The sequence below is a fragment of the Carcharodon carcharias genome, chromosome 3 (genome assembly GCF_017639515.1).
Source record: "Carcharodon carcharias isolate sCarCar2 chromosome 3, sCarCar2.pri, whole genome shotgun sequence".
NCBI classification, from domain to species: Eukaryota; Metazoa; Chordata; class Chondrichthyes; order Lamniformes; family Lamnidae; genus Carcharodon; species Carcharodon carcharias.
In genome coordinates this window covers 14,849,904-14,875,323 of record NC_054469.1, presented here as the reverse complement: position 1 = coordinate 14,875,323, position 25,420 = coordinate 14,849,904, and the positions used below count along the sequence as shown (strand labels likewise).

At 42.5% G+C, this 25,420-nt stretch overlaps 1 protein-coding gene across 3 annotated transcripts in view; it reads right to left on the bottom strand.

Annotated features, from left to right (window-relative positions):
* ctdspla (CTD (carboxy-terminal domain, RNA polymerase II, polypeptide A) small phosphatase-like a) overlaps positions 1–25,420 on the bottom strand; it is a 211,646-nt gene that overhangs the window by 37,208 nt on the left and 149,018 nt on the right. The window contains exons 3-4 of one of the 3 annotated variants that reach the window (XM_041185177.1): positions 10,912–10,944; positions 7,673–7,774 (exon numbers count right to left, since the gene is read on the bottom strand). The exons of 1 other annotated variant lie outside the window; for it this stretch is intronic. In XM_041185177.1, coding sequence (XP_041041111.1) covers positions 7,673–7,774; positions 10,912–10,944 — 135 coding nt within the window. The remainder of the gene's footprint in view (positions 1–7,672; positions 7,775–10,911; positions 10,945–25,420) is intronic. One more of the 3 variants, XM_041185178.1, reaches the window with a different exon arrangement.

The following is a 25,420-nucleotide window of genomic DNA, read 5'->3' as shown; positions in this document are numbered from 1 at the left end:
GGGAGGGAGGGGCAGAGGGGGAGGGAGGGGCAGAGGGGGTGGGAGGGAGGCAGAGGGGGTGGGAGGGAGGCAGAGGGGGGGAGAGGGGGGCAGAGGGGGAGAGAGGGGGGCAGAGGGGGAGAGGGGGGCAGAGGGGGTGGGAGGGAGGCAGAGGGGGTGGGAGGGAGGCAGAGGGGGGGAGAGGGGGGCAGAGGGGGAGAGGGGGGCAGAGAGAGAGTGGGAGAGGAAAGGGGGAGGGGGGGAAAGAGGGGAGAGGGGGAGGGGAGAGCGGGTGAGGGGTGAGGCAGAGAGAGGGAGAATGGCAGAGAGAGACAGACAGGTCTCTGCAGACCTCCACAGATGTGGATATTGGACAGACTTATGGAGTGCAAACATTTGTTGAAGGGAAGAATTGTTAAATGCATTGACAAACTGCTTATTATTTGAAGGCGTGTGACAAAAGTTTCTTTCGAGAAGTGTGAGCAACAAAAAAATACTTCCACAAACAATACCTGGGCTCTAAAAATTTTGTTCTTTCTCTTTAATGAGCCATTACTGAAAGTTTTAGTACTGCTTCCAGATTCTATTCAATTCTCAAAAAAGGGCATGTCAGATTGAGTTGGTGAATTCTGCACACCAAAATGGAATTTAACAATTCTTGCTATGTAGTTAACTACCACTCTCATTAATCAGTGAGTTCACAACTCATTAAGGTAAGCAGCAGAATCAGCTCTGAGCTAATGTACTCAATCCAAGAATTCTGTCTTGCTCAGGAACTTTGGGAGAAGACTAAATGGGAAAGGGGCAAATCTGACGCTCAAGTTAAAATGGATGCAGAAAGATGTATTGTGATGGTGGTATCACATGGAGTGCTGTTATACACCTTCAGATGAAGGATGGCATTGTCCGTACAATGGCACGGCAAGCCCACACTGCCTGATCATATTTCCCATAGTTTGGAGACATTGTAGTGCAGATTCACCAGAATGGTATTGGGGCTAAAAAGGTTAAATTATGAGGGTAGGTTGCTTGGACTGGGCTTGTATTCCCTTGAGTATAGATCAAGGGCTGATTTAATTGTTAGGGTGGATGAAGAGAAACTATTTCCTCTGGTAGGGGTATCCAGAACAGGGGGAAAAGAAAGCTTTAAATGAGAGCTAGGCTGTTCAGGCGTGATGTCAGGAAATGCTTCTTCACGCGAGTGGAAATCTGGAATCTAGCCCCTAAAGATCTGTTGAGATTGGGGCCAACTGAAAATTTCAAAAAAGAGATTCATAGATTTTTGTCATGTAAAGATACTAAGGGATATGGAACCAAGGCAGGTAAATGAAGATGAGATACCTATCAGCCATCGTCCAACTGAATGGTGAACAGGCCAACAAGCTGAATAAACATTCTCCTGTTCCTAAGTGTATAGCAATGAGCTGCATGTGGAGTGCTGAATGACAGAATCAATGATCAAACTCAAAGGTAGTTGGTATTTTCAGAAGCAGAAGGTTTCAGAGATAAAAATGTGGGTGTGGCTTCTGCAAAGACTCATTAATTGAATGAATACTGTTCATTCTGGGCTTCTAAAACTGTACGGTCTTCAGCACGGTGTCATTCCTAAAACCGCATGTCTGATGCTGGTAACTGTGTACTTCAATGATCACTGGCATGAGCCCAAATCCCTTCACTTGCATGGCATTACTCATAGCTACTCCAGCGCACCATTGCAAATCTGGATTAATGTGGAATTCATTACCACATGGAGCAGTCAGGGATGGGCAAAAAATGCTGGCCCAGCCAGCAAAGCCCACATCCTGTGAATGAACTAAGAAGGTGAACAACATAGATGTATTTAAGAGGAAGCTAAATAAATACATGAGGGAGAAAGAAATAGAAAAATGTTCTGATAGGTTAAGATGAAGAGCGGTGGAAGGAGGAGAGCAGAAACATTGGAAAGGACTGTTCTGAATAACGGTCATACGGACTAAAAGCGTTAACTCTGTTTCTCTCTCCACAGATGCTGCTAGGCCTGTTGAGTTTGTCCAGCATTTTCTGTGTTTGTGTTGGAAAGGATTAGTTGGGCTGTATGGCCAGTTTCTATGCTACAAATTTTATGCATCAAACTGCAGTGACAAGAACAGACAGATGTGCGAGTAGGAAACAGAGTCAAGGGATTTAAAATTATGCAACAAACGAAAGGAACAAGGCTGTACATCAAGGTGTCAGCGTGGCTTAGTGACCTATGCTTCTGAATCAGAATGTTATAGGCTCAAGTTCGACTCTTGGGACTTGAGCACAAAATGGCACACCCACTGCAGTGCTGAGGACGAGACGTTAAACCAAGGCTCCAACTGCTTTGCAGGTGGATGTAAAATATCCCACGGCATTACTGCAAGGAAGAGATGGGGAGCTCTCCCTGGCATCTTGCTCCCTCGCTCAACATCACTAAAAGACAAAACAAAAACAGAATTACCTGGAAAAACTCAGCAGGTCTGGCAGCATCGGCGGAGAAGAAAAGAGTTGACGTTTCGAGTCCTCATGACCCTTCAACAGAACTGATCTTTCTTTACATGGAGAGGGAAATATAAGCTTGTTTAAGGTGTGGTGGTGGGGGGGGGGGGGGAGAGATAGAGAGAGAGAGAGAGAGAGAGAAAGTGGAGGTTGAGGGGGGGTGGTGGTGTTAGGATAGGAGCAGATGATCTGTGACATCTTTTGATGATTTGCTCCTATCCTAACATTCCACCGCCCCCCCCACCCTTCCACTTCTCCTCTCCTCTCCCCCCCACTAACCTTAAATCAGCTTATATTTCCCTCTCCTTGTAAAGAAAGATCAGTTCTGTTGAAGGGTCATGAGGACTCGAAACGTCAACTCTTTTCTTCTCCGCCCATGCTGCCAGACCTGCTGAGTTTTTCCAGGTAATTCTGTTATTGTTTTGGATTTCCAGCATCCGCAGTTTTTTGTTTTTATCACTAAAAGACAGATGATCTGGTGATTTTTGTGAAGCTTAGGGTATAAAACTTCTTTTTTAATATTCATTCACGGGATGTGGGCTTCGCTGCTGGGCCAGCATTTATTGCTCATCCCTAGCTGATCTTAAGAAGGTGGTGGTGAGCTGCCTTCTTGAACCTCTGCTGTCCATTTGGTGTAGGTACACCCACAGTGCTGTTAGGGAGGGAGTTCCAGGATTTTGACAGTGAAGGAACGGTGATATATTTCCAAGTCAGGAGGGTGAGTGACTTGGAGGGGAACTTCCAGGTGGTGGTGTTCCTATCTATCTGCTGCTTGTCCTTCTAGATGGTAGTGATCGTGGGTTGGGAAAGTGCTGTCTAAGGAGCATTGGTGAATTCCTGCAGTGCATCTTGTAGATGGTACACACTGCTGCTACTGTGCGTCAGTGGTGGAGGAAGTGAATGTTTGTGGATGTGGTGCTAATCAAGTGGGCTGCTTGTCCTGGATAGTGTCAAGCTTCTCAAGTGTTGTGGGAGCTGCACTCATCCAGGCAAGTGGGGAGTATTCCATCACACTCCTGACTTGTGCCTTGTAGATGGTAGGCAGGCTTTGGGGAGGCAGGAGGTAAGCATGGCTCCTAGCCTCTGACCTGCTCTTGTAGCCACAGTATTCACATGGCTAGTCCAGTTCAATTTCTGGTCAATGGTAACCCCCAGGATGTTAATAGTGGGGGATTCAGTGATGGTAATGCATTGAACATCAAGGAGCAATGGTTGGATTCTCCCTTGTTGGAGATGGTCATTGTCTGACACTTGTGTGGCATGGATGTTATTCGCCACTTGTCAGCCCAAGCCTGGATATTGTCCAGGTCTTGCTGCATTTGGACATGGACTACTTCAGTACCTGGGAAATCACGAATGGTGCTGAATGTCATGCAATCATTAGCGAACATCCCCACTTCTGATCTTATGATGGAAGGAAGGTCATTGATGAAGCAGCTGAAGATGGTTGGGCCGAGGACACCACCCTGAGGAACCCTTGTCATGTCTTGGAGCTGAGATGATTGACTTCCAACAACCACAAACATCTTCCTTTGTGCTCGGTATGACCCCAACCAGCGGAGAGTTCTCTCCCAATTCCCAGAGGCTCCAGTTTTGCTAGGGCTCCTTGATACCACACTCAGTTAAATACGGCCTTGATGTCAAACGCTGTAACTCCACCTCACCTCGGGAGTTCAGCTCTTTTGTCCGTGTTTGAACCAAGACTGTAATGAGGTCAGGAGCTGAGTGGCCCTGGTAGCACCCAAACTAGGCGTCAGTGAGCAGCTTATTGCTAAGCAAGTACTGCTTGATAGCACTGTTGATGACCCCTTCCATTACTTTACTGATGATCGAGAGTAGACTGATGGGGCAGTAATTGGCTGGGTTGGATTTGTCCTGCTTTTTGTGTACAGGACATATCTGGGCATTTTTCCACACAGCAGGGTAGATGCCAATTATGTAGCTGTACTGGAACAGCTTCGCTAGGGGTGTGGCAAGTTCAGGAGCACAAGTCTTCAGTATTATTGCCGGAATGTTGTCATAGCCCATAGCCTTTGCAGCATACAGTGCCTTTAGCCATTTCTGGATATCATGTGGAGTGAAACAAATTGGCTGAAGACTGGCACCTGTGATACTGGGGACCTCCAGAGGAGGCAGAGATGGATCATCCACTCAGCACTTCTGGCTGCTCCTGCACTCTTCATTGAACCAGAATGATCCCCTGGCTTGATGGTAATGGTAGAGTGGGGGATATGCCAGGCCAAGAGCTTACAGATCATGTTCGAATACAATTCTGCTGCTGCTGACAGCCCACAGTGCCTCATAGATTCCCAGACTTCAGTTGTTAGCTCTTATCTATCCCATTTAGCACAGTGGTAGCGCCAATGTGAAGGAGGGGCTTCATCTCCACAACAACTGTGCGTTGGTGACTCCGCATGGACAGATGCATCTTCGGCAGGCAGGTTGGTGAGGATGAGGTGAAGCATGTTTTTCCCTCTTGTTGGTTCCCTCACCACCTGCCACAGACCCAGTCTAGCAGCTATGTCATTCAGCACTCTGCCAGCTCGGTCAGTAGTGGTGCTACCAAGCCACTCTTGGTGGTGGACATTAAAGTCCCCCACCCAGAGTACATTCTGCACCCTTGCCACCCTCTGTGCTTCCTCCAAGTGGTGTTCAACATGGAGGAGCACTAATTCATCAGCTGAGGGAGGGCAGTACATGATAATCAGCAGGAGGTTTCCTTGTCCATGTTTGACCTGATGCCATGAGACTTCATGGGGTCCGGAGTCATATCACAAGCCATTACGGAAGTGATTACACTTTTTTCTTATTCATTCATGGAATATGAGCATCGCTGGCTAGGCCATCCTGATTGCCCTTGTTCAAAGGACATTTAAGAGTCAACCACATTGGAGTCACATTTAGGCCACACCAGGCAAGAATGGTAGATTTCCTCATTAGCGAACCAGATGGGTTTTAATAACAATCGGCAATAGTTCCATGGTCATCTTTAGACTTCTAATTCCAGATTTTTATTAAATTCAAGTTCTACCATCTGCTGTGACAGGATTCGAACCCAGGTCCCCAGAGCATTACTCTGGCTTTCCGGGTTACTAGTCCAACAATAATATCACTAGGTCATCGCCTCCCCCATAAAAACTACTTAATTGAATGTGAAGCGTTTTGGGACATCCAGAGGTCATAAAAGGCACTATGCAAATGCAAGTCTTTCTTTTCTCTTTCTAATCCACAGTGAGCCACCCAAGTGCATTGTACTGCAACTGGCCTCAGCATTTCCCAGTTAGATGAATCATTCGTAACTACACCCCAGCAATGTGCTTCTGCTGGTTTAAGAGATGTGAGATTGAGGTCAAGTTCCATGGTGAAGGTTAGATCATCTTCCAACATATTTTTACGTTAAGAATGGACACTTTGATAACACCAGGTCTAGCAGCATTTGTGGAGAGAGAAACAGAGTCAATGTTTTGAATCCATATGACCCTTCTTCAGAGCTTTCTAGCAGCATGCTAGACCTGCTGAGCTTTTCCAGCATTTTCTGTTTTTATTTCAGATTTCTAGCATTCACTGTATTTTGCTTTTATTTTTTTACTTTGATAACACCCTCACCCACCCCCCCAACTGATTTACTTGCATAACCCATAAAGTCTGTACTACACCATGGGTCATGGCATGCAGGAGAGAAGAGGCGTGAATAGGGAACAAATGAAGTCACATGGCAACAACATATCATTAATTAGATCAAAACACAAACTGGCCAGATGGATCTATGCTCTCACAGATTACCCGATATTGCAGTTACCGACCAACGTCAGGATGTAAGGTTTAGTTTCATTCGATCATTCAAGGTCTTAAACTTACCAAAACCTAGGTATATTATTTCTCCCAACAAAATGACTTCTTCAAGAAGTAAACAGTTCCATATTAAAAATAACAATGCAGAGCAAACATCACTACTGAAAGCAAGTAACATGAGTGTCCCAACTGAAGTATCTTTACTCTCTGGCAAGATGTTCATTATCAACGTCACCAATTCCCTGCCTAGATAGCAAGGACTTAAAAGGTTTATTATCATAAGTGATATGTTTGGGTATCATTCTAGATTTAAGTTCACTCATCACACAACCAGTGCATCAGAACAGGCGCCCTGAAATCCAGGGAAGCAAATGCCATTATTTTGTGAGCACGGGTATATTTTATTATAGCTAGTATTATCTAGCTAGTAGTCAACTGACATTGCATGAGCTGCTCTGTTGCAGATCAAAGGGGGCTGAATGAAATCCATTGTTTATATGCAGCAAAGGTTTTTTCCTTCCCTTTCTGGTGATTTCCTTTTACATTTGTCAATTCAGAGAGGGCTTGCTACTAGAGAATGGAAATGCTTGAATTTGGACAAATGATGTCTGTGTTAAATAGTTCCCAGTCACATCTGAAAAAGCCAGGCACAAAAGTAAAGCGCCCTTTACCTTTGTACCATCAATGCACAGCCTCGAATGATAACTCGTTAATTTCCACTGCCTTCACACACCATCCAGGTGGCCTCTTGTACTGCATATCCAAATCCAATGGGATCTGTGCTCAGAATGTCCAAACCTCTGCAGCACCTTCCCAGACAGCAAAGGAGCACTTTCATACTACTGCTGTGTGGGGGCTGGATTTGAAAGCAGGTCCCAAGACATTAATGCTAACCCAATGCAAAAGCCAGTTCAGGCCTCAGGGGTTAAGGGTGAACTTATTCAAATAGCCTACACTTCCACACAATCAATCAAACAGCACAGGAGGCCATTCAGCCATCCTACCTGTGCCAGCTCTTTGAAAGAACATTTCAATTAGTCCCACTCCCTCCTGTTCTTTTGTCCTTTTCAAGCCTATATCCAAATCCCTCTAATTTTGCTTCCTCCCGTCTTCTCCAGGAAAAGTACCATCCTCACACACTGAAGTTACCTGAATAAGATTTTGACCATTTTGAACAGGCTAAGAATTTTAAACTACAAAAATATCATGCTGAAATAAATTTGGCAATCATTTTTTTTTTTTTACAGTTACACACTCTTAATTACTTCTCATGCATACCCACTTTCCACCCTCCCCTGACAACAGGCTTCAGATTGACAATGTGAAAGTTGTATTCTTTAACTTAACAAAAAAATACACAAGTTAAAGAGGAACACAAGAATGAACAAAGAACTTGCAGTACCTTAAAGGAACTATGTACTAAGGTTTCATCTAAGTCGATGACTACACATTTCTTTCCAACATCAGATACTCTCATCTCTGGTAAGAGGTATTTGGCTGGAGGCTAAAGGAGAAAAGAAAACAAAAGGCAAACAAAAAACAAACGAAAAAAATAAAACAGGATTGAAATTACAGGACACATATTGCCAAAACACTATAGAACAAGCTTGTAATTCTGCACAATCAATCAGATATCTGAATATATCTGAACTGTCCAGATAGGCTGCAGAATAAATTATTTCATTAACAAACACACATCAGGCCCATCAATTTTCACCCTATCGATTCAATGATGTGGTCTCTGCAATGCTCACCCTTAGAACGTGGAACCAGATTTCAGGAAATATCTCACCAACAACCTGAGACGAGCTCCAGAGAACATAATTACCTGGAATGCACCGCTGAACTTTTGTTATTATACTGTGTTAGAATTATATTCTGATTATATTGTGTTCCTTCCCCCATTTTTTTTTTCTTTAGGTCCCATTTCCAGGTGCAGAGGACCAGCAGCTACATGTTCCCAGGAGTTGATTCAACCCAAGTCACCCAATACCAGAAAGCACAAGAGAGAAACTCTCATGTGATTTGAGCTGCCTTCAGTTTTCCTCCTATTTATTTCCAAGAATGGAATGGAAAGGAGCAGCATGATTCGAGTCTGGGAATTCATTGGGCACAATGCTGCTGGTGTGGGCCACTGTCCTGTCACTCTGTGCAGAATCCATTGATATGCCAACACCCTGTGACACAGCGGACCACCTCCAGCTCTGTACAGTAGGACAGCGTTGAGCCCACATTTCAAATTTAACATTTTTTTCCCCCAAAAACACATTATTTTCCTTAAAATCAAAACTAGGCCATTTTCTTCCTGCCCTTTCATTCCTGAAAGCACTGACTCCTGGTTCTATAGATGCCATTTTCCACCTGGAACCTCAATCTTAGTAGCCATTGTTCATCTGTCAGTATTTGACAAGAGTGCATCAGAATTTATTGAACCACAGAGGACTAAATAGCCAAGCCCATTTCCTCCTAGCGTGGTGTCCACACAATGACACTACCCAGTTGCGATTTAGTGTAGGCCGATGAGGAGCGAGAGACCAGGCTAATTTCTCCTCCTTCCACCTCAAACCTAGGGTCACTGAGTTGTAGCGACTCGGCACATACCAGTAACTGCAAAGCTCAGATACTCACTGAGCAAGTCTGCAACATTGTCATGGGAATGCTTGGTTAGAAGAATCAGCTGACACTGCTAAAGGATTAGATTTTACATTCAAAACATTTTAAAACCACTTAACATGGAGAGGCAGCAAAGGTGGATGGGTTCTTTGTGCTGAGGCCTAGTTCCTAACATACGTATAAATACAGAGGTTTGCTAAGGGATAGGAGGAATGTTCTCTGGGCTTTAGATAGTAGTGGCCAACTGCAAGAAAATGGTAATTGTACAGTTAGGGTTTATCAGCTGTTTTTGCTACTTATTTTGAAAAATATATTTCCTCTTGCCATTTTGTATATTTCTATTTCAATTTGGCTCAACATTTTAATGCTTCAACTTTACTTACTTCTAAAACTATGTTTTAATCTTTAAACCCACCCTGCTCCACCATTTCCTTTGTGATTTATTTGTGTCCCAATATTCTAGCTTCACTCGTACCATTCCAATGTACAATTCTCCACTGTCCTCCCTGAAATACAATACGATGATGCCATTCTTTTCCATGTCTAACAAAACGTGTGACATTTAGGATAATTTTGATAAGGCCATTTGTCTCCTAATTGGAGAGAGGCAATAAAAACAAATCAGCCTCAAACTCCATTAAGGATAACTTGGGTTTTGGGGGGGTTCAATCACCGCAGTTTGATACAACCTCCAAAACACAAGGGGACCCGTTTTAGCCTGCTATAGTCAGTGGTCTTGAGAAGCACTGGGGAAAACTTGTGCATCTGTGCATATGGATTGAAATAACATGGCATTTCAGTCAGAAGCCACAAGAAATATTTTAAAATAGAATTGAAGAATGAAAAACTTTTAATTAATTTGCACTCGCCTTCAATTACCTTTATTTTAGTAATTGTGCCTACACATCTTGGACGCTCCATTTGAAGCAATTATTGCGAGTAAAGTGCTAACCTTTAAATAATAGCTCTGAGCTGATCAGCAGGAATAAATTCAATAAATGAAAATGGAGACTCAACGTCAAATTAATGAACAACTTAAATCCCAAGGTATCACTTTTAGATCATTTATTGCTTTAATAATATAATTAAGCTTGATTTAAACATTTAGACCACTAACTTCAGTAGAATTATGGCTGGATCCAAAAAACAGTCTTATCATACGTTGCTCCTAACATATACAGGTTGAAATAATATAATAAAATCTAGAAATTTATTATTTAGCTTACCAATTGTAACAGATGTATAAGTCAGCCAGACACAATTTTACCCCCACAGCATTTCACAGCAACAGAGTACAGCACACTGGAAGCATTTTCTGTTTCTATCTCTTATCCATCCAACTCTTTCCTACTTGCGTTCAGGGAAGTAACTTTTAATTGCAACCAAATTCTAGGTGGTTTGTTTTGGAAGGTCCAGTTCCCAAATGATAAAGTTATGTCATGCCATGAACCAAACAAATATCCAGCGTGATTAGTGTCGAGTGTTTCAGCCAAACGCTCTTTTTTTTAAAAAAAAGTTTCTAAAACCAAGAAGGCAGATTAAAAAGGAAGCCAATGCGTGACAAGCCGAGCAAGGGTGAGGGCGTTTACGGTGTCTCATTGAAACATGGATTGAAAATTATTTCTTCACTTCACCCACAATGTGACTGGTCAAGTGGCAGATATGCCAGCCGTGCGACTGGTCAAATTACAGAAAGACCAGCAGCTGCATTAAGTTGACGCCCCCACCCTCACTACTGGAAAAATCAAGAGATTTGAACAAAGTACTACTAGGCAAAAGAAGGGAAACACAAGGTTAATGTAGTGTCAAATAAACCACACATTTAAAGCACAGCGTCTCGATACACCTCTGATTATCATCACTCCACTGGTAGCTAAGCTTGTTTCGGATCATGCAGCAATTAAGTGATTACAATGTATACTATTGTACGCTGGGTTATCGGGATTCATATAGTCCAAGTGTACTACCCACAAGCAGTTTGAAAGCATGCAAAAGGGGTAGAGCAGAAAATGAAATAATAATACATACACTGGGACTGGGGATGACCTGTACCTGGTCAGACTGGAAAACGAATAAACAAGACAAAAAAGACAAAGAAAATTCCTGATCAATATGCAACATAAAAAAAATTAACAAGGAAAGAAAATAAAATCAACCAAAGTCAAAGCTGTTGCCTAATAACCTCTTCGAAAATTTAATTTTACACCGGGGATAACAGTGTCACCCAGTCAGATTTTTGCCTCTGTTCGTCACTGGTCACTGCAGAGCTGAAGACAAAGCGCTGTAGAAAGCTGAACGTAAACTCTTCAAATTGTACCACTGTATGAGAGGGTCAGACTCTTGGCTGGATTTAGATTCATTCATTGACTTTTAAATCAGAGTAATGTTGAATTCAAATAGCACTGAAAACATTTGATAGTTAAAAATTACAGCTTAATGTACTGAATCCAGAAATGGCACTAGGATGCATGGCATTTACATTGAATAGAATCTGGTCAATTTAATTTTAGGCTTAAAATTAACAGGAGCTTCATTTACAATACCAAAGTCAATTCAGGTGATGAAAGATGGAAGTGGGGTGGAAGGGGGGAGGGGGGGTGCGCGAAGAAAGGAGGGGGGGGAGGGAAGAGGCGGGTGAGGAGGCGTGGAGGGGGGAGTGACAAGGTATCGGGGAAGAGACAGGAGGGGGAGAAAGCCAGGGAGGGGGAGGAGAGATAGAACAGAGGATAGAAATGGGATGAGAGGAGAAAGGAGGGTAGATGGGGGAGAGGAGACAGGAGGAGAACAGGGGAGGAAAGATGAAGGGGAAGCGAGGGGGGAGGAGAGGGGGGGAGGCGACAGGGGAGGAGGGGGCAACAGGGAGGAGAGGGGAGACAGGGCATGGGAGGCGAGAATGGAAAGGGAGGATCAAGGGTAAGCAGGGGATGGTTTAAAGTTGAGGGATGAAGAGAGCAGAGAGGGGTAAGGAAAGTCAAAATGGTGGAAAGGAGAGGAGGGAGAAAGAAAATTAAAGAGGAGGGATGCTGTTAAGGTGTTAGGGTGAAAAGGCAATGATGTTATAATAAATGAGTAATGAACAAAAGAAACATCAGTGTCCAGCCATTGAATCCTGGGAGCTAAAACCAGTGATAATCAACCCCAACCCTTTTTAATTTCAATGAGTCAAAAGTTGTTTAAAAATTTAATTTAATAAAAGTTGAAAACATAGTTTCAGATGTGAGCCTGCAATTTTGAAAGAGTTCAGAACAGCAGCTAACTATAAACTGTGAAAGAATTGTTGTTTTCCCCTATTGATCTTTTCAAGAACGTAAGCCTATCTTCATTAGTCAGCCGCTGTACAGCTTAAGTTACAGAGTGCTGGCAGTAACATCTCAGCTGCGATATATGTACAACTATGATCCTGTCTGCTCTGATGAAGAGTCACCATCAAATGTAGTCCCTGATGATAGTCGATACGGTTAGGAATGATAGGACGCCCTGTGTGAGGAACAGCTTGACGAGGCTCAGTAATTATCACTAACTTCAGAAGAGGCTCAGTTTACGGGGTACAAATTAATTGCACAAGACAAGTTTCCGATTGCTTCCACATGAGCTGTGGCTTAACCACATAACTGTTCCAAGAATGAAAATAACAAATTTCTAAAGGGGCAGGCACTATCTGTGTTTTAATGCAATGGTTTAACATATCTAAGTTATCATGAGGAACAAGACAAGATTTTGCGATCAACAGAACAGCCCACTTATTGAAGAAATAGAAAAGATGTTTTCACATATTTTGGGGGAAGCCACAACTAGGGGCCATAAATCTAAGACAAATTCCTGCTATTAAATCAAATAAGGAATTCAGGAGAAAATTCTGTCATAGCTCACTTAATTCAAAAATAGTACCCAAGATTGCAAGTCAGCAAATGTTGCACCCTTCAAAAGGAAATTGGATAAGCATCTGGAAAGAAAAACTTATAGGACTTTGGGAAAATCACAGGGGAGCGGGGCTAGCAGAGTTGAACTTCAAGACAGCTGGCATGTTCACAACAGACCGAATGGCCTCCTTCTGTGCTGTAACCATTCTATGATTCTATCTCAAAAAGTCATATCTAACTGGTGTGACAAAAAAAGCTGATAGTCATTGAGCAGGTGGATAACGAAGGGCCACATACATACACACGCACACATTTTCAGAAAAAATGCTTGGTAAGGTTCCATACAAAAGCTTGCTAATAAAAACTGAATTATAAAGAATTGAAACAACCTCATGGTACTGAATGCAACTGGTTAAGTTAAAAATCAGGAAAGTGGGATGAAAGGGACATTCTTGTTTTAGTGGGCAGTGATGTGTGATATATGAAGGGAAGAGAAAATTATAAAAGAACGCAGATTAGGAATGTAACCTTGGCAAATACAGTTTAACATAATGAAGTGTGAAATGGCACACTTTGGGTGCAAGAATGCCAGAAAGGAATGCAAATGAAATAGGGATGGATAAACAAATGAGCAATGGGATTCTTTCCAAGTGCATAAATCATAAAGGTGGGCTAGCTGATGCAAAAAAACAGGCATTAGCAACATCACAAGAGGGATAGAATATTAAAGCAAAATGCTCATGCAAATATACAGAGCATTGGCCAGATCTCATTTGAAATTCTGCAATGAGCTTTGGATGCTCCATTTGGCAAAGAAACTACTGGAGAAAGCTGTGATTCAGCAGGATAATGTCTAGGATAGTGGGGCTGACTTATTATCAGAGACAGGGCATACTCACTTCCACCCCCAGGAAATGGGGGCTTTAAGGATTAATCCGATTAAGGCATTTAATATAAATGAAAGGAATTGGCAGGGTAGGTGCAGAACAACTCTTCTTTTTCACAGGGGAATCTAGAAAGAGACAGAATCTTAAGACCCAATTTAACACGGAGCAGGAGTTAAGCAAACAGGGGAACGCCTGACCTCAGCAGAGGGAGGCCTAGGCCATTTTAACTCATGAGTCTCATCTGCTCAGGCCATCGGTTAAAATAGCAGTGAGGGGCCCTAAGATGTCATCACATCTGAATCTGTATATTTAAAGAATGACCCAGTTGGGCTTCAGACAAGCTCACTTGCCACCTGCTCAGAAGTAGGTTGAAATGGAAGACAGTGGGAATGGGACAGAATGTCTCAGGGTGAGTCACCAGGACCATTTTAAATGCTCGAATGCCAAGTTTCAACTAAGCAGGGTGTTCATAATGCCTTTAGAATTATAACAAAAAGAGTTAATCTAGGAAAACTTCACACATTGGATTGTAAGAACGTAGGGCACACTGCCCCAGAAAACCAGACAAAGTCAATTGAGCTATTTAATAAATATATATTAGAGAATTAAGGCTAAGGAACATGAAGAAAGGCCAAGGGACAGAGATTAAAGAAATACACACCATGGCTAATAAAATGGTGGTGTGGGTCCATGAGGATCATATTCTGTAACTCTACCCATTTAGAAACACAAACTTGGAGGATGCCCCTCAAGCCTGTTCTGCATTTCAATTAAATCTTTTTTAAACTCATTCACCCCACCTTTAAATCCTAGGCTAGCAAAAATCAATCTCAAGTTATAAAATTTTCAACTGACCTCAACAGCATTTTTGACAGATGAGGGGTGGGGATGGAGGGGGCTGGGGAGTCCCAGATTTCCACCAACCTTTGTGTGAGCAAGTGTTTTCTGAACATCCAAGTTCCAATTCTATTATCCTCCCTTGTTCTGGACTCCCCAGCAACAGGAAATAGTTTTTGTCTATCTACCCTTATCAAATCCATAACGATCTTAAGTACCTCAACTAGATCACCCATTAATCTTCTATAGTTAAGGGAAAAATATGCTGGTCATGCAACCTGTCCTCATAATTTTACACTTTATGAAACTATGAAGTTTGTCCAATGATTTTAGGAATAAGTCTCCAAAGAGTTGCAAATGCCATTTTACACTACTGGAGAAGCATGTGATTTCTCAGAGCCGACAAAACAATTTAGGTCACAGGACTCAAAACGGAGGCCTCAGAAGGAACAGTCAGCAGGGCCATTAGCTGACAAATGTCTTTGGTCTACAGTAAAATCCTCCATTATAATAAGGATCTGTCATAATACAGCTCCACACAGCACACAGTGGTTTGTTTAAGAGTGCACGTATGTACAAAACGTCCTGCTCACAGTACTGGAGGTGTACTCAAAGAAAAAAATTGAGCACACAGTAGATGAATTGGTCTATTGTTGGATAACTATTAAATGGAATAATCTACTCTATTGCTAGTTTGAAACAGTATTCTTAAAGTAACATAAGTCTGTCTGAACTTCATGGTATGGAGATAAAAATCAATAGATTATCCATCGAGCTGTGGTTTAACTGATTCCCTTATTGGGGGAACAGACATACAACTAGTTTCCAGGTCTCTGCCTATGCTACTAATAATCTGGTCGATAGAAGGTGCCAAATACTTCTGAATATTTTACATCAAGTGCAGAGTCACCCAATAATAACTTCAGTTCATCTCAATGCAATCAATTCACTCCTCGTCCCTTCAAAGGCTGCCCTTATATTTATTACTTTGTGACTCCCTCTTCTCCTTCACAAACCTATCATTAAATTCAATTGCATAATGATCACTATATTCAAGATGCTCCTTCTTGTCAGACTGTTCACTAATTCTGGTTCGTTAATCATCACTAAATCCATTATGGCCTCCTCCCTTGGTTCTAAAGCATATTTTCCCAGTAAACTGTCCTGAAACAATTGTAGAAAACTTGCTTTCACTACTCAAGCTGTACTGCTTCTTCCAGTCTATGTGAAAATTAGAAATTCCCATTATAATCACGCTATTTTTGCTACTTGCTTCCCTGAGCTCCATATTTAAATATTGTTCCAGTACATCAGTGCTGTCAGGGGGTCTGCAGACAACTAACTGCCTTCTCAAAAGAAGGGGCTCAGGCATCTGGTGGCAGGATTTGTGTGTTTTATCTTAAAAATTAGTCTCAGTTCATCAATGTTCTGTTTTTAAATGCACCATGAAATGTGGTACTCAGTTATACTAATTAGGCAAACTTTGGCTCTAGCTAAGTGCTGTTCTTTTTGGGGCTGGGGCTGCAGCAGTGTAACAATTGACATTAGTGACTCTGGGCTGGTGGAAGTAGATTTTCAGTTAGTGTTCCTGATTGCTACCTGCTCATACAGGGTTATAGAATGCATGTCAGTCGACTTCCTTGATGGATGAGATACAGCTGAGCTGTGATGCTGCTCAGCCAGACTGCCTGCTAACATTCACAATTCAAGCTGACACAAGAGCTTGGAGAGTTGACAGAGCTTGTTGAACCAAATCCCAGTGTAATGTCCTGTGTTCAGAGTAAAGAGTAGTAAAGAAAACTGGGAAAAGAGAAAAGACAAAGAGTTCATAATTGAAAGAAATTAAACCAAATGGCAGATTGTTTTGTCAGATGAACATTCAAAGGTCAGGTCATTGTAGGTGATCTGGAGCACACATTTAAAGCCTAGGGCATAAGAATCACTGCACATCAACTGAACTAGACCAACAATCACAAAGTTAGCTTAAAAAAACTGAAGTGAATATTAGACAGATGATAAAGTTCAAATGTTAGCAGCTTTCAAAATCAAGGCGCTCCCACCACTGTTGACAACTCTCTGCACTCCAAGTTCCTGCACCTCCATATGCTGCCATCTACCAAATTGACATGGTGGGTACTTTTAGGGTTGAATGATCTATCTTGCACAGCTATGGAAATGTTAAACTTGTCAGATCAAAATGTTTCAGCTCTCAGACAAACTCCAAAGGAAAAAACAAAAAGGTTCACATTTTACAGCTGGGTTACAGCAGATTCTCAGCTTCACATTTTTACTCTCTTTTTTCCTTCCTTAGATCTGTTTGTACCAGAACGCAGGAGGGACAAATGTGGCTCTCAGCCAGGTGCTCTTCCTCAACTGGAGACTGATAGTTGGCCAGCTCCATTCAAGAGCTCTGTCAGCTGAAATCTGGAGCTCACCATGTACAAAGCCTCAAATGTGAATCCATATCCCACTACTTTGTGGGATGGATTATTGCTTCATAATTATAAAAAGTGCAGGAACACATTCAACAGCAAAAGGACAATTGTACAGCACTGCTCTGTCCTCTGGTGAGTTTGAGATAGACTCCCAAGAGCCTGTCCCTTCAAATAATCCCCCTCCCCACCACCAGATTACTCAAATCAGAACAAAATTAATTTTTAGAAATATCCATGTTATTTTTTCTCCGCTTACATTGGCAACTGTAATACTGGTTGCCACATGACATCCCATCTTTCTCATAGGGAGAACGCATAGCCAGCATCTCAAGAGTTTCAGATGGGGTAGTGAAGTACTTGGTTGAGAAACAGGAACATTGGAAGAAATCTTTCAGATATAGCCAGTGTTTTCTCGAAAGAGAACCTCAGGCAGAAATAAAGGAGTAATACATACTTTTCATCTCTGCCGCTGTTAGAATCACATTGTTAATAATGTTAATATAAAAAAGTTAAAATTTAGTACAAGGCATCAGTAAACTTTAATAACAAGAGTGAGGAAAATTAAAATTTATGTTTTTAATTATGCGTTTCAATGGATAAAGGGGGGAATGCCAACAGTCCAACATTAATAACTTAAACAAAAATAGAATTACCTGGAAAAACTCAGCAGGTCTGGCAGCATCGGCAGAGAAGAAAAGAGTTGACATTTCGAGTCCTCATGACCCAACAGAACTGATCTTTCTTTACAAGGAGAGGGAAATATAAGCTGGTTTAAGGTTGTTGGGGGGGGGGGGGGGGGGGAAGAGGAGGAAGAAGTGGAGGGGGGGGGTGTTAGGATAGGAGCAAATCATCAAAAGATGTCACAGATCATCCGCTCCTATCCCCCCCCCCCCCCCCCCCCAAAAAAAACCAGCTTATGTTTCCCTCTCCATGTAAAGAAAGATCAGTTCTGTTGAAGGGTCATGAGGACTCGAAACATCAACTCTTTTCTTCTCCGCCGATGCTGCCAGACCTGCTGAGTTTTGCCAGGTAATTCTGTTTTTGTTTTGGATTTCCAGCATCCGCAGTTTTTTGTTTTTATCACTAATAACTTAAATGTGCCTGAAATAGCAACTTTAAAAAAACTGTATAATGTGCACAATGCATCTTTTGCCTAGGATTGCTTATGAACAAGCTTTTAGTTACCTTTTTCATTATTAAAGATATTGCAGCACAGCCTGGGGAAAGGAGTGAGATTAAACTGTGTCCTTCAGTTTACGGTACTGTGGGTTTGGTCTATGAGGACAAGACTACAAGATAGTGGATAAATGGGATTTAAAAAATAGTAACTGGAAACGGAATGCATTAACAACACCGAATGCTTCTGTTTATAGTGGACAGAACTACTGGCTTGCGTACACAAATTTTTCCACTTAAGCTAAATGTCATTGCAGAAAACAAGACACATTTAGGAACATAGGGACAGGATGCAGCCAATCAGCCCATTGAGCCTGCTCCGCCATTCAATATGATCATGGCTGTTCGAACACTTAAATGCCTTTTATCCACACTATCCCTGTAACCCTGTACATTATTATTAATCAGAAATCTATCACTCTCTTACCTTCAATATACTCAATTACTGAGCTTCCATGGCCCTCCGGGGTACAGAATTCCAAAGATTCACAACCCTCTGAGTAAAGAAATTTCTCCTCATCCCGGTCCTAAGTGGCTTCCCCCTTATTTTCAAAGTGTTAGTCTCCCCAATCAGGGGAAACATCGTCTCTGCATCAAACCTGTCTATTTCTGTAAGTATTTTGTAGGTTTCAATGAGATCACCTCTCATTCTTCGAAACTCCAGAGAATACAGGCCCAGTTTCCCCAATCTTATGAAGATAACACAGTTCCGCCATCCCCGGAACATGTCTGGTGCACCTTCGTTGCACTCCCTCTATGGCAATAATTTCCTTTCTGAGGTAAGGGGACCAAAACTGCACAGTACTCCAGGAGCAGTCTAACCAAACTTCTATATAATTGAAGACTTCACTACTCCTGTGCTCAAATCCTCTTGCGATAAAGGCTACCATTCCATTATCCTTCCTAATTGCGTGCTGCACCTGCAAGTTAGCTTTCAGTGACTTATGGACAAGGTCACCCAGGTCCCTTCATACATCTACACTTTCTAATCTCTTACGATTTAGGAAATACTCTGCACAGCTGTTCCTTCTACCAAAGTGGATAACCTCACATTTTTCCACATTACATTCCATCTGCCATGTTCTTGCCCATTCACTAAGTCTGTCCAAATCCTCCTATAGGCACTTTACATCTTCCTCACAATACACATTCCCATCTAGCTTTGTATCATCAGCGAACTTGGAAATATTACATTTAGTCCCCACATCCAAATCATTGATATATATTGTGAACAGCTGGGGCCCAAGTACTGATCCTTGCAGTACTAGTCACAGCCTGCCAGGACGAGGATGACCCACTTATTCCTACGCTGCGTTTTCTGCCTGTTAGCCAATCCTTAATCCATGCCAATATATTGTTTCCTATCCAGAGTGCTTTTAATTTGCTAATCAGCCTCCTATTGGGGACTTTATCAAAAGCCTTCTGAAAATCTAAGTATACTACGTTCACTGACTCCACTTTACAATTTTGTTAGTAACATCCTCAAAAAAACACCAACAAGTTCGTCAAACATGATTTCCCAATAGCAAATCCATGCTACTTCCAATCAGATCATGATTATCCAAGTATCCCATTTGTCTCACTCTTTATAATAGATTCCAGCATTTTCCCTACTACTGATGTAAGCCTAACAGGTTTGTATTTCTGTTTTTTCTCTCCCTCCCATTTGCTACCTTCCAACCTTCAGGAACCATTCCAGAATCTATAGAATTTTGGAAATTTATCACCAATCCATCCACTATCTCTATAGTAAACACTCTAGGATGCAGAATATCAGGTCTTGGGGACTTATCAACTTTCAGTCCCATTAATTTCTCCAACACAACCTTCTTACTTATATTAATTTCCTTCAACTCCTCATTTTCCCCGAGTCCCTTGGATCTCTAAATCTGGGAGATTTCCTGTATCTTCCTCAGTGAAAAGAGACAAAAAATAACATTTAGCTTCTCTGCCAATTCATTATTCCCCATTATAAATTCTCCTGACTCTGCCTGTAATGAACCCACATTTGTCTTAGCCAAGTGCTTCCTTTTTACGTACCTATAGAAGCTTTTATGGTCCGTTTTTATGCTTTTTGTTAGATTGCATTCATATTCCATTCTCCCTTTCTTTACCAGTTTCTTGGTCTTCCTTTGCTGTCTTCGAAAAACCTCCCAATCCTCAGGTTTACTACTACATCTGGCAACTTTATAAGCCTTTTCTTTCAATCTTATAAAATCCTCAACTTCCTTTGTCAGCTGTGCTTGATTGACTTTTTTGGGAATGTGTAGGTGCTGTAAGCTATGTAATAGTTCTCTGAAGACTATCCATTGCATATGTACAGATATACCTTTCAATGTATTTTTCTAATGCACCTCAATTTGTCCCTCATGCCTTCATAATTTCACTTATTCAACTTTAACACCCTTGCTTCAGAGTGAACTCCTCATTTTCAAATATAATGTAAAATTCTATCATTTGTGGTCACTCGTCCCTAAAGGTTCTTTTACAACGAGATTACTAATTAGCTCTTTCTCATTACATAATACTAGATCTAATTAAGCCTCAGCTCCTCAACATACTGCTCTAGAAAACCATTCCTAACACACTCCAGAAACTCATCTTCCGCAGCATAAATGCTCAATTAGTTTACCTAGTCTATATGCAGATTGAAGTCACCCATGATTACTGTATCACCCATCAGCCAAGCTTCTCTCATCTCCTGATTAATACCGTGCCAAAAATTACCACTACGGTTTGGTGGCCTATAAACAACTCCAACCAATGTTTGCTTCCCTTTGCTGTTTCTTAGCTCCACCCAGATTCTACACATTGTTCTTCTGATCTGAGATCCTCCCTTACTAATGCACTGATCCCTTATCTGTGCAGCTCCAACTCCTTTCCCACCTTCATAAACAACGAATATCCTTGAATATTCAGTTCCCAGTCTTGGTCACCAAGCAGCCATATTTCCAAAATGGCAATTATAGCATACCCATTTGCCTCTATTTGTGCCTTTAGATCACCTACCTTATTGTGAATTCTGCGCACACCCAGGTAGAGAGCCCTTAACTTTGTCTTTTTGGCATCATTCTCCATCCGAAGCATACTCAATGCTCTGCTTTGTTTCTCCTGCCTTCTAGTCTCTCTATTTCTTGTTCTCAACTTTACTGTCTTCCAATTTGGGCCACCCCTCAGGTTTCCACCCCACTGACAAACTAGTTTAAACGCACACCAACAGCATTAGTAAATCTCCCTGTGAGTATATCAGCCCTAGTCCTGTTAAGATGTAACCCGTCCACTTGTACAGGTCCCACCTGCCCCAGAACCAGCCCAATGCCTCAGAAATATGATGCCCACCCTCCTACACCAGTTCTCCAGCCACATAATTAATCGATCAATCCTCCTATTCCTATGCTCACTAGCACATGGCACTGGGAGTAAATAATCCTGAGGTTATTGCCCTTGAGGTCTTGCTTTTTAATTTCCTAACTCCCTGAAATCTGCTTTCAGGACCTCATCCCTCTTCCTACCTAAATCGTTGGTACCAATGTGGACCACTACTTCTGGCTGATTCCCCTTCCCCCGAAGGATGTCCTGCAGCCGCTCTGTGACATCCTTGACCATGGCGCCAGGGAGGCAACACACCATCCTGGAGTCATGTTTACTGCCTCTGAAATGCTTTTCTGATCCCCTGACTATGGAAACTCTTTAATTATTGCCCTTCCATTTTTCTTCTTCCCCCCCTGTACAGCTGAGCTGCCTGTGGTGCCACAGGCTTGGCTCTGGCTGCACTCCCGAGGGACATCACCCTCATCAGCATCCAAAATGGAAAATCGATTAGCAAGCAGGTTAGACTCAGGGGACTCATGTACTGCCTGCCAGGTTCCCTCGGACAGTCTGGCAGTCACCCATTCCCTCTCTGGCTGTACATTTCTGACCTGTAGCGTGACCACCTCCCGAAACGTGCAATCCACATGGTCCTCTGCCTCACTGGTGCACAACAGTGACTCCAACTGCCGCTCAAGTTCTGAAACCCAAGCTTGTGCAGCTGGTGACACTTCCTACAGATGTGTTTGTCAGGAACACATGGTGTGTCCACGACTTCACACATACCACAGGATGTACACTCCACTCGGCCAAGCTGACCTGCCACCCCGTAACTCTAAAAACTATTTATTACACTTAAAGTAGAATAAGTTACTAGCAACTTAACTTTACAAAATTTACACCAACTTTATCTTTCTTTGGTTTACTTTATGACTTTATTTCACTTTGATTTGATTTAACTTTACTTCCCTTTTGCTCGTGTTCCTTACAGAAATTCAAGTAGCTACTTCTTTATAAATGATGTGCTTTTCTAGTTTTAAGCTATTTAAACACAATCCTTAACAGCAGCTTCTCACCAACTAATGAACTTACAGTTTTTCCGTGATGTCACTGCTGGATTTTCTTTTTCAAACTCAGCCCAAGTAGAAATGTCCCTCGCAGGTCTGGCTTCCTCCACTCCTGGAAGGTAAGTGAAGGCCCCAAGCCTTGCCCTCTATTAATCTGCTGCCCGAGTAGAGGTGCCTCTTGCAGGTCCGGCTGCCTCCACTCCCGGAAGGTGAGTGAAGGTCCCGCACATTGCCCCTATTTATCCACTGTCCGCGTAGAGGTACCTCTCGCAGGTCTGGCTGTCTCCACTCCCAGAAGGTCTTTTTGATCAATATGGCGTTCATGAAATAACATACAAGGTCTCTTTTTGGAGTTTCAAATCATCATCCTGGTGTAGTCCATAAACTGAAGTTTGCCTCACTCGCAGCAAATCACTACATATTCTAAATCAGTGATTAGTCGGCTGAATAAATAAACTAACAAGCCTATATGGATCACTTATCAAAGTGTTAGAACAGTTAGCATTAGGAATTAGCATTTTCTCTCCTGTTATGACATTGGTTAAACCCCTTAAGTCAGATCAGCAAGGATCAGTCTGTTAGAAGACATGCACTATATTTACAAATCAGGCCAGCCATGATCTCATGGAATGGCGGAGCAGGCTCAAAGGGCCGAGTGGCCTATTGCTGCTCCTAATTCGTATGTTCGTAGTAAATGTGGAACATATTCAAAACTAGATCTTCATCCAAGTCAAACCCCTCCTTCCACTTTTCCCACTGACTATCAGCTTGTTCCATGACTAACCAACTATCTGCCTACCTGTGACTTCCTTACATAAAATTCAATGTTGGATAACCCATTGCCAATTTAGAGGCCAAAATAGTGAGCTGACAAAATTTCGGTACATTAAAGGTTTGCCATGGACACTTCAGTCACTTTGATCTCTTAATTCAGCAATACTCAAGTTCTGTACTACCAAACAAGTATTTTCAGAAAGATCAGTGGAGAAATTCTTAACGTGTTTTACAGAAGGTTAGCTGTAAAAATGCAACCATTAAGGTATAAGGGGAAACACAGTCACATAGTTGGTTCACAGGCAGCAAATAAGAGTTGCAAGTGGTGGGGGTTGATGCTGGATCGTCATGTATACAGATGATTTGCTTTTGGGCATAGGGTGCACAATCTTAAAATATGGCAGTAACACAAAAGTAAGGGCAAACAGTGAAAAATCAGGTATTCAGGTGAATGTGTAGATATGTGAGGCACTATATTGTGGGAGGAAAAGCACGGTAATAGGAGTATTCACCAAATGGACACCGACAGATGCAAATGAACTGGGCATTCAAAATGAGCATCAGTGAGCACAATGGATGGTAGATAAAGCTATAAAAAAGACCAGAAAGACTTTAACTAAGAACATAAGAGTACAAAAGTAAAGAGACAGATTTTTTTCTAAAAAGGTCATGGTTAGGCCACAGTTGTTGCATTCCGTTTCAGGTGCCCAGCTATAGAAATGACAGTGAAGCTTGGAAAGCATTCATAAGTATGATGCCAAAGGTTGAAAACTATAGTTACGAGGAGACTTGTTACCTCACAGAATTGTTATAGCACAGGAGACGACCATTCAGCCCATCATGTCTGCACTGGCTAGGAAAAGGAAAGGCTTAACAGGATGTTTTTCAAATTATGAAAGGTTTTAATCGTTTTCGTTGTGGGGAGACCCTCAGAATCCAAGGTGATGTCCGTCAGGCTTGGTGAGACTTCAGATGACTGAGGACCCACATGTTCTTCCGCAGTTGGGGCATATTATTGTGCAAGGGGGTGGAAATTGTAGCCCTAGGTTGGCTTCCTTCTTCTTCCTCTGCCGCTGTTCTGCCTCGCTGTCGCGTCGCTGAGCCAAGAGGTGGCTTGTGCCTTGATGGACTAGGGGGTGCCATGCCAAGCGATCAGCAGCATTCTCCTCCTGGAGCTATACCTTGAGTGCCCTACCATCCTTTCTTAATTAGCACATTCGTTTAGATAATATCACCAACTTTAACTTTAACACCTATGTGTTCTTTTGTACTATTGTTGTTGACATCTTCTGATGATCTGCTTCTATCACTGCTTGGTTGTCCTTACAACCACACCCCCACTCCACTTCTCTCTCTCTCTCCGCACCCCACACACGCACCTTAAACCAGCTTATATTTCAACTCTTTCTTGGACTCGAACTCAAGTTCTGTCGAAGGGTCATGAGGACTTGAAACGTCAACTCTTTTCTTCTCCGCCGATGCTGCCAGACCTGCTGAGTTTTTCCAGGTAATTCTGTTTTTGTTTTTGTTTTGGATTTCCAGCATCCGCAGTTTTTTTGTTTTTAGCATTCTCCTCCCAGTCAGTAGTGGTAATGCCTCCGTGCTTTTGGGTGACCTTGAGTGTATCCTTATACCTTTTCCTTTGGCTGTCCTTTGAGTGTTGGCCAATGGAGAGCTGTGAGACGAGAACCTGCCGAGGGAGGCATTCTTTTGGGCATCTGGACGCGATGACCCATCCATCGGAGTTGGTTCTGCAGGCGTAAGGCTTCAATGCTGGTAGATGCAGCTTCACTGAGGATGCTTGTGCTAGTCTGATGGTCCTCCCATTTCATCCCAAGGATTCAACGCCAACACCGTTGATGGAAGGTCTCAAGGATCTTAATGTGGCATCAGTAGACAGTCCATGTTTAGCTGCAGTAGAGGAGGGTGGCCTTACAAACCAGACACCTTTGTTGACTTGCAAATATCTCTGTTGTCAAAGACACGTTGGCACAGCTTGAAGGCAGCAGCGCTAGCACAGTTGACTTCATGTTGGACTTTCTCTTGGGAGAGGTGGCTGCCGAGATAAGGGAAGTGCTGCACATACTCCAGAGCCACTCCATCTATGTGGATGTGCGGGGGATGCTCGACTGGCCCGGGGAAGGTTGGTGAAGGATCTTTGTCTTGGCAATGTTTAAGAACAGGCTAAGCCT